The 10,109-nt window shown below is 45.7% G+C and overlaps 1 protein-coding gene across 1 annotated transcript in view; it reads left to right on the forward strand.

The window, feature by feature from the left end:
- The window catches only part of LOC139655949 (titin-like), a 225,562-nt gene extending 216,868 nt beyond the window's left edge, over nt 1-8,694 (forward strand). Inside the window, 6 exon segments of the mRNA XM_071533376.1 lie at nt 137-5,184; nt 5,332-5,488; nt 5,632-6,122; nt 6,337-6,490; nt 6,752-7,060; nt 7,315-8,694. Of these exon segments, the coding sequence (XP_071389477.1) occupies nt 137-5,184; nt 5,332-5,488; nt 5,632-6,122; nt 6,337-6,490; nt 6,752-7,060; nt 7,315-7,607 (6,452 nt within the window). The 3' untranslated portion in view covers nt 7,608-8,694.
- Nucleotides 8,695-10,109: the final 1,415 nt, after the last annotated feature.

The raw sequence follows: 10,109 nt of genomic DNA on the forward strand, positions 1-10,109 counted from the left end.
TATTAGCACATCTATAACTCATTTTTCCTACCACTGGGTTTTGCAACATATGTAAGTCTGCAGAAGCAATGTAACAATAAAAAATAAAAAATTACATAATACAGTTTAGCTAATGTATTATTTCTCTCGTTTCTAGTTCCTGCCAAGATCCACCTGCCCAAGAACCTGAAGGACAAGGAAGCCATCCCCGCCCTGCGTGGAGAGATGGTCAACATCAAGATTCCATTCAGTGGCAAACCAGACCCTGTCATCACATGGCAGAAGGGACAGGATCTCATTGACAGCAACGGCTATTACCAAGTCATCGTCACCAGATCATTCACTTCTTTGGTCTTCCCCAATGGAGTGGAGAAGAAGGATGCTGGTTTCTACATCGTCTGTGCCAAGAACAGATTTGGCATTGACCAACAGACAGTTGAGCTGGATGTGGCTGATGTACCTGATCCTCCACGTGGCATCAAAGCCAGCGACGTCTCCAGAGACTCGGTCACACTCAGCTGGGTGGCCCCAGCAAACGACGGTGGCAGCAAGGTCATCAGCTACATCATAGAGAAGTGCCCCACCACTGCTGAGAGGTGGGAGCGTGTTGCCCAGTCCCGCGACACCCGCTACACTGCTATCAATCTCTTTGGAGGAACAAGCTACCAGTTCAGAGTCATTGCTGAGAACAAGTTTGGCCAGAGTGCTCCATCTGAGTCCAGCGGCCCTGTCATGACCAAGGAGGACAAATCCAGAGTTCTGCTGTACGACAGGGAGGTTGATGATACCGGCCGTGTCCCCAAGGGCAAGGTTCAACACTCCAGTGCCAAGAATCTGCACAACAAATATGCGATTGCAGAGGAACTGGGCAGAGGCCAGTTTGGTATTGTCCACCGCTGTGTTGACACCAGCTCTGAGAAGACTTACATGGCTAAATTCATCAAAGTGAGGGGCGCTGATCAAGCCATTGTCAAGAAGGAAATTGCAACACTGAATATCGCCAAACACACTAACTTCCTCCTCCTCCACGAGTCCTTCGACAGCCCTGAGGAGCTGGTGATGATCTATGACTTCATCTCTGGTGTTGACATCTTTGAGCGCCTCAACACAGCTGACTTCGAGCTTAGTGAGCGTACGATCGTTAACTACATCAGGCAGATCTGCTCAGCTCTGGAATTCCTGCACGCTGAGAGCTATGGCCACTTTGACATCAGACCTGAGAATATTGTATACACAACTAGAACCAGCTCTCAAGTGAAGATTATTGAGTTGGGCCAGTCTAGGCACCTGACTCCTGGAGACCAAATCAAGATTCAGTATACCACTGCGGAGTATGCCGCTCCTGAGATCCACCAGTGTGACATGGTTAGCACTGTGACTGACATGTGGTCGGTTGGTGTCCTTGCCTATGTGCTCCTCAGCGGTCTCAATCCATTCACTGCTGAAACTAACCAGCAGATGATTGACAACATCTCCAATGCAGCCTACAGCTATGATGATGAGTCCTTCAAGCAGGTCAGTGTTGAGTCATTAGATTTCACAGACCGCCTAATGACCAAGGAACGCAAACACCGTATGACTGCTGCTGAGGCTCTGCAACATCCATGGCTGACGAAGCCTGAGGAGGAGATCAGCACCAGAATGATCCAGACCAACAGGCATAAGAGATACTACCAGACCATGGTGAGGAAGGAGTGGAACACCGTCATCTCTGCAGCTCGTGTGGCCAGCGGCGGCTCCATCAGATCCCAGAGAGGAGTCTTCGTTTCCAAGGTGAAGATTGCTCCATTTGAGCATGGCCCTCTCGCTGGCCAGGTTAGCCACTCAGTGGTGAACGAGGGAGACAGCGTCAAGTTCATCTGCAACATTGAGAACTACGACAGCACTACTGAGGTGACATGGTACTGCGGCGTCAGACAACTTGAGGCTGGTGACAAATATGAGATTGAATATGAGGATGGCTTAGCTGTAATCACCATCAACAAGGTTACCAGAGCGGACGATGGCACCTACCGATGCAAGGTTGTGAATGAGTACGGTGAAGACAGTGCCTATGCAGAGCTGTTTGTCAATGGCGTCAGATCTTACCGCGACTTCTTCACAACCCGTGTGGTGAAGAGGGTGAAGCGCAGAATTGACACTGCCAGAATGCTTCAGAAGCCACCCGAGTTCACCCTGCCTCTGGTCAACCGTACAGCCTACATTGGCGAGGATGTGCGCTTTGGTGTTACCATCACCGTCCACCCTGAGCCTCGCGTCATCTGGCACAAGTCTGGACAGAAGCTCATCCCTGGATCTGATGACAGGAAATATACCTTCATCAGTGACAAGGGTCTGTACCAGCTGATTATCCGCAACCTTGAGAAGGATGATGATGCAGAGTACAGTGTTGTGGCTCGTAACAGGTATGGCGATGACAGCTGCAAGGCTCGTCTTACCGTTGTTCCTCGCCCCAAACCAGCAGACAACACCCTGAGGCCCATGTTCAAACGCCTGCTCGCCAATATTGAGTGCAGGGAGGGCCAGAATGTACGCTTTGAGATCAGAGTATCTGGCCACCCCACACTGAAGTGGGAGAAGGATGGCATGCCTGTAGCCTTCGGACCATCTATTGAAGTTGTCCATGAGGGCCTGGATTACTTCATCCTGCATGTGAGAGACACTCTTCCTGAAGACTCTGGTGTGTACAGAGTTACTGCTACCAACTCTGCCGGATCTGCCAGTTGTCAGGCCACCCTGAAGGTAGAACGCGTCACTCATGTAAAGAAAGAGTATGAGATGAGTGATAGGGACAAGAAGAAGGCAGCTGAGAAGGAACTACTGGAGAAAAAGGTGAGGCTGTCCCAGATTTTGTCTGGCACTGATGTCATGCCTCTCCCACCCGTGGCAATGCAAGCTGTCAGGGAGGCAGCCACCATGTTCAAACCTGCTGTGACCACCAAGAAGGGTGAGAAGACTGAGGCTGAAATACAGAAAGAGAAAGAAGAGAAGAAGAAGCGGGCAGATGAGAAGAGGCTGCGTATGCCATACGACGTCCCCGCTCCTCGTGTTATTAACCCAGCTGTCCTTGAGGAGGACATGGAAATAAAACACTTCAAGCCCTTCTCTGACATGAAGTGGTACAAGAAGCTGCGTGATCAGTATGAATTCCCTGAGCCCATGGACAAGATCAAGCAGAAGAGGATGAAGCGCATCCGCCTCTCCAGGTGGGAGCAGTTCTATGAGGTGCCTCTGCCTAGAATCAAGGACCAGTATAAGCCTAAGTGGCGCATCCCATCCATGACTCAGGATGACTTGGAGACTGTGAGGCCTGCAAGGCACCGCACTCCGTCCCCTGAGATGGAGGCATACCACAGGATCAGGAGGAGGTCTCTGGGTGACCTGTCAGATGAGGAGCTGTTGCTGCCTGTGGATGAGTACCTGTCCATGAAGAGAACTGAGGAGGAGAGGCTTCGCCTGGAGGAAGAGCTGGAGCTTGGCTACTCTGCTTCTCCACCTAGCCTCAGCCCCGTTCGCTTTGAGCTGTCTGCCCTGCGCCCCTCATCACCTAGAAGAGTCTACAGTGATGATGAGGAGGAGGACATCCACAGATATGACTCCTACCGTATTCCATCTAAATACGAGGCTGGTCCAAGCTTTATTGACCTGCGCCAGCGCCATGACAAGGCCACATACAAACCCCCCCGACAGAAGCAGAGGGTGTATGAGGAGAAAGAGGACCAGGAGCTGTTGCGCCCACACACAACTACTCAGAGAATCACCTCTTACAAGAGTGCACTCAAACACATGGAGTTTGAGGAGAAGACAAAAGTCTCAAGAAAGGAGAAGACTGTCACCGTCTCCACAGTCTCTGCAGGCGTTGAGTCGGAGTACCTGACTTCTGTTGCTTCCACATATATTCCTAAATCAATCAAGAAGCTCCCATCACCTGAACCTGAGAGGAGGAGGAGATCTCCTACACCTGAAAAGGCAGCCAAAACAGATGTGACCCTCCCAAAAGTTGACTTTATGTCCAGGTACGAGGAGAGGAAGCAGGCTCTAAGATCTGAGAGGAGGTCAGTGGAGAAGGTAGAGGTGGTAAGCCAGGCTCCTTTCAGCTTGGACCATGCCCCACGTGTTACCATCAGGATGCGATCTCATCGTGTGCCATATGGCTCCAACACAAAGTTTACCCTGAATGTCCAAGCTAAACCTGAGCCTGAGATCAAGTGGTTCCACAACGGAAAAGAGATCCAGCACAGCAGGAAGTACCACATGACCAACCTGAGTGGAGTCCTGACTCTCCAGATCACTGACTGTGTGACTGAAGATGCCGGTACCTACCGTGTAGTCTGCAAAAACGCCAAGGGAGAGACTTCCGACTATGCCACTTTGGATGTAGCCGGAGCAGAATATGCTGCCTTCTCTTCACTCCGCAAAGATGAGGAGCCTCCATCCTCCCATCTCCCTGAAATGACTAAGACAGAGGTGTATCACGTCTCTTCCTCTAAGACAACAGTGAAGGAAACGGTGCAAGAAACAGTGAAGGAAACCACCACTGTTGTTGAGAAGAAAAAGGAGCGTAGTCTTCCTGCCAAGATCCTGACCAAACCACAGTCTCTGACTGTGGAAGAGGGAGACCTTGCCAGATTTGAGTGTGATGTTGATGGTGAGCCAGCACCTTCTATCACCTGGCTGCATGAAGGAGCTGTTGTTGGTTCCTCTGCACGTCACCACATCGTCTCTTCTCAGTACACCTCCTCCTTTGAGATCTCAGCTGTTGAGATGTCGGATGAAGGCAGCTATACTCTGCTGGTGGAGAATTCTGGAGGCAAGCAGGAGGCTCATTTCACTCTGGCCATCCGCAAATCTGAGTCCAGGGAGAAAGTTGTTGCCCCTCCCAGAATCACCTCTCCAGAGGCCAAGTCTCCTCTCGCCAAGTCCCCCATCTCATCTCCTCGGAGAATCAAGTCCCCTGAGCCAATCAAGTCACCCCAGAGAGTGAAGTCTCCATCCACAGCCAAATCCCCTACTCCGTCTGAGAGGGAGAGGGTTATGTCTCCAATCAAATCACCAAAGAGAGTGTTGTCACCAACTCTTGAAAAGAAGCCCTCCTTCTCCACTGGGCTGAGCGACGTCACAGCAGTCTCTGACTCTATTGTCAAGCTAACAGTGAAGATAGTAGGAGAGTCCAAACCTGCAATCTCATGGACGAAGGATGGAAAGGTAATATATTATAATAATCAGACTCGCTAATCCTTTCAAATTGTTTGTATCAAATATAAAGTAATGGAGGAATGACAGACTTTGGGACAGTCAGGAAGGAACATTATTAAAACTAAATGATAATTGAATTTTCTTTTCCGTTGGCAGGCTCTGTCTCAGGGAGGGAAGTATGAAATCTTTGAGGAGTATGGCTCAGCACATCTTGAGATCTATGAATCTGAGGTCTCCGACAGTGGGATGTACAAGTGCACTGCTACCAACAGTGCTGGAGCAGTGTCTACATTCTGCACGGTCACTGTACGGGGTAAGAAAGCATATGCTGACTTAATCTATGGACAAATGTAGATAGCAAGCTTGTTCAAGCAACCGGCTTTTCTTGACCTGCAACTACAAACACTGAAATAGTTTCCTGACATTAAATCTAAACTTTCTTAATTCCTCCTTCAGGCTCATCAAGCTCCAAAACAAAAACTCAAATCTCTGAGCATATTATGAAAAAGGAAATGGTCCATGAGGAAGTCCAGTCTTATATGAAGGAGGTGAAAGCCTCCCAAACCCAGATGTCCATGACAGAGGGCCAGTCTCTGACTCTGAGGGCCAACATCCCCGGGGCCTCTGGCATCAGGTGGATCCTGAACGGGGTGGACATGGCCAACTCAGAGCAGTACAGATACGGAGTATCTGGAAATGATCAGACCCTGACCATCAAGTCAGTCAGCCAGCAAGAACAGGGGGTCATCACATGTCAGGCTCAGACAGAGCACGGCCTGGTCAAGTGTCAGTTTGACACCTCGGTCTCGACCAGGCGCTCAGACGCACCCTCCTTCCTGGTGCAGCCCAGGTCCCAGAATGTGAACGAGGGACAAACTGTCAAATTAACCTGTGAGATTGCAGGAGAGCCTGCCCCTGAAGTGGAGTGGCTGAAAGACAACATTATTGTAAGTATAGCTAATGTTAATTTTGATTGTTTCTTTTATGCCATTCACACAGAAATTTGTATGATTTAAAAACATTAAGGATACCTCCAGAAAGCCATCTGGCAAGGCAATAAAGATTTGCAGTGATCTTGAAACTATTTGTAATATAATTCAAAAGATGAGGGCTGAAAATTTCTTTTAGTATTTGGCTGACTTACACTTTCTCTCTTTGCAGGTATCTGTGACATCAAACATGAGACTGAGCCGCTCTAAGAATGTGTACACATTGGAGATACATGAAACTACAGTTGCAGACAGTGGGAAATACACAATAAAAGCCAAGAATCAATATGGACAGTGCTCTGCAACATGCTCCCTCAACGTCTTCAGTAAGTTTCCACTGCACTCAAATTAAACACACTGAGTATTTCATTGGATTTTACAAGTTTCTCATCCAATGTGAAACTTGTATAATATAATATAATAATTTCTAATCAATTCTCATTCAAAATTTTAAACACTTAAAATATTCAAGGTACTTCAACAACCCAGCTCACACTATATGTGTATGAATAAATTACATACACAGATACAAAATAATGCATCCATCTATAATATCGGTCATGTGCTTTTCATTTGCATTCTCACAGCTCTTGTTGAAGAACCAACCAAAATGATTATTATGGAGCAAAGAGCTTCTGCTGATGCTGCCAGCATGCAGAAAAGTTACTCGGCTTCATCAGTTCAGATGGAGGCAGCTTCCATGCAGGCTGCCAGTTACAGCAGCTCCCGTTCTGCTACTGCTGAGATTTCGTTTGAGAGCATGTCAGCGACTAGCATGTCTGCCATGATGGCTGAGTCAAAGGTTACCATGAGCTCCAGCAGCACAATGATGGAAATGTCTTCTCACTCACATGTAGAGGCCTCCTCACTGAGGTCCCTCACCACAGGGGTTAAAGGTGAGATGCAATCGCACTCAAAGTTACCAGCACCTGTCGGTAACTTGCACTTACAAGTATGTCAGCTTTGATTGTAAGTGCCCCTCGATTAATCTGAGCATCTTCATAAGTAACTACCATGTAAAACAAATGCAAGGTGAAGTGATGTCATGCAATGTAAGAGCATATTGGTCGCGCTTTTTTTTTTTTCGCAAATGCAAAAACTCGCAACATGTGACCCTACTCACCGACCTCGTTTCTCCCTCTGACAACAGGCACTCCGCCAAAGATCGAAGCTCTCCCACATGAGATCAGTGCGGAGCCAGGAAAGTTCCTGACTTTGGCGGGAAGCTTCTCCGGAGACCCGGTTCCCTCCGTCCAGTGGGTCCGCTCAGGCAGGACTCTGCCCAACGGGGACGCCAGGTACCGCGTGGAGAGCACCGCCGACCTCGCCACCCTGGTGATCTCTGCGGTGAAGGAGGACGACGCCGGAGCCTACACCCTCAAACTGTCCAACGAGCTCGGTTCCGACTCTGCAACTGTCAATGTTCACATTCGGTCCATGTAAAGAAAAAAAAAAAAAAGATGGAAAAACATCAGCAAGTTAATTTCTATCCCCACTTCCCTCATCCAGATCCTTTTTATTTATTGAATTAGCAAAAATAATCTTTACTTGATAAAAACCTGGATTTCTGTTCTTGTAAATATGAACTATTTTTATACCAAACTTGACATTAATTTATGCCAAACTAGACTAAAGTCTAAAGTTGTTATAAAATGTGCCATATTGGATAATTATGACTTAGGATTTTTGAACCACTTTTCTGTGACATGTACATAATGTATATAGCCGAATTTAACGGTTATGGAAAATGTATGCATTGTTATTTATGACAATATTAACTGAAACAAAAGAACGAATGATTTAGCAGGAGAAAGTTTCACATGAAACGAATACCCTGTTAGACTTAGAAACTAAACACTGTGCCTCAACAATAAGTTGAAGTCTTAAGATTGCCTCAACAGGTAGAGAGGCTCCCTGTTGAAGTTATGAACGAGAAACAGAAAGACAATGTTATTATGAACACGCATCTGTGCGTGCGATATTACAGTATCCTATGAATTGTAACATGAGCATAAGGCCCTGAGTGCTGTTTGCATCTTACCCTCATGTCAAGCAGCATGAACCGGCCTTGTGCTCAGACTGACTATGTCATACCACCAGTTTAATGACATGCTCAGAGTGCGAGCGGCCTGCACTCTGGGCTTTAGATTATTTTTATGTGCACCGTTTCTGGCAAAGGACAGTTGGATCGGCTTTTCAAACGTAACATCTCCTGGCCATAAATTAAAAAAAACAAAAGTCAATGCAAGTACTCCTTTTTGCAGAAGCGGTGCCATCTCTTGGAGGATAGCTAGGTAATGTGTTGTGTGTTTGAGTGTGTTTTTAGCTTTTAGTAATTTCACCTTGTCAGTAGTCAGGGTTTTCATCAAGCCAATGTACCACAGTGATTCCATCTCCTGTGAAACAAAAGAAAAGCAATTTGCATTTATGTTATGCCCTGCACTTTGATTTAATTGATCTGTTGATGTAGAACTACCATTATATACATCCTCCTTGAGTTTTATGCATTACTGATTTAATAAAGCATGATTTCAGCACTATAGAAATGTTCTCTCGGTCTGTTTATTGGTCTCTGTCTGTCTCGTTGTGTATTTTCATGCTCATGACGTTCATGATGATATTCTGAGACTATTCAAAAAGATAACTCACTGTATCCCACTCCACTGTCTTCACTCATGTTATACTGCAGACTGGTTTCTTACAACACCATTTAAATACAGTTTGTTCCCCATCAGACCTTAACTCTTCTCACAACCAGGGGCCGGATTCACCAATGTGTTCTTAAGATAGATCTTAAGAAATGACATAAGAGGAAATTTTAGGAAGCCCTTAAGAAGGCTCTTAAGTGCAATTCCTCAATATTTTCTTAGTAACAGTCTCATTTCTTACTAATTTCTTTGATTTTCCTACTTAAGAACTTCTCAAAATAGGGCCTGAATTAATTCTGCTTAATAAACTTTAGGCTTACTGCCATTGAGGCTAGGAGACAAGGCTAGGAGGCTAGGAGACAAGGCTAGGAGACAAGGCTAGGAGACAACCCAAAGTGCTTCCATCTACAAAACAATTGGGGAAAAACCTATTTAGAGCAACTAGAGCAAAGATTGAAACATTGGTTGCTGTTGGTAACTGTAAAATTTGCAGCTTATTTCCAACAGACATGAGACAGAGGCCTACCTGGCCCTACACCAAATAAAGCTTTACAATAAATGTTCATCTTAATGTTAGGTGTAGGGGAACCTATGAAGACTTTGAACTATAACCTACTTGTCTAAAATGTGTTTAAATATATGATATTAGAGGCTTACCTTTTCACTGTAGGAGTTTTAAGACAGGTGAAGGGCCGTCTGAAAGTTAAGAAAAAAATCAAGAACAAATTTGACAACTTTCATTTCAAGAATACCATTTAGTTTTTTCTTAGGAAGAAACATAAGAAGAAAGTTAAGAAAATATATAAGAACTGATTTTGAGAATAGCATTTTTTCATTTTTTTTTCTTTCTTATGACTAAAGTAAAGAAAAAAATGGCACTTGAGAATATTTTTTTTCTTAAGAGGGTTTAGTGAATCCGGCCCCAGGTGCTGATCTCACTGAGCTTTACAGCAGTACACACATCTGATTTCAGGAAGCTGTGGCCAAGCTCCTCATTTTGTGTTTCCCTCTGATACGTCCATCAGCTTCTTTAGTACAAGTCACCAAACCAAAGCAATAAAGAAATCAGGAAATTCTTGATGCGAGCCAAGCGTTTCCTGATTCTCTACAGGAATTCACAAATTCAAATTCACCGCTTTATTGATATCTGCAACATGAAATCTTAAGGGGAAAAACACTTTTTGCTTTGTTTAATACTTTTGAGTACTTATGTGGCCTGTTAATTAATCTGCTTCTAAATGTATAGTCCTGCATATTCATTATGGACTATCCTGGTGGAGATTTGAACAAAGCTTGA

The sequence above is a fragment of the Centroberyx affinis genome, unplaced genomic scaffold (assembly GCF_046629955.1).
Source record: "Centroberyx affinis isolate AG114_WGS23_722 - 3 ecotype Tasmania unplaced genomic scaffold, CSIRO-AGI_Caff_v1 ptg002362l_1, whole genome shotgun sequence".
Taxonomy (NCBI): Eukaryota; Metazoa; Chordata; class Actinopteri; order Beryciformes; family Berycidae; genus Centroberyx; species Centroberyx affinis.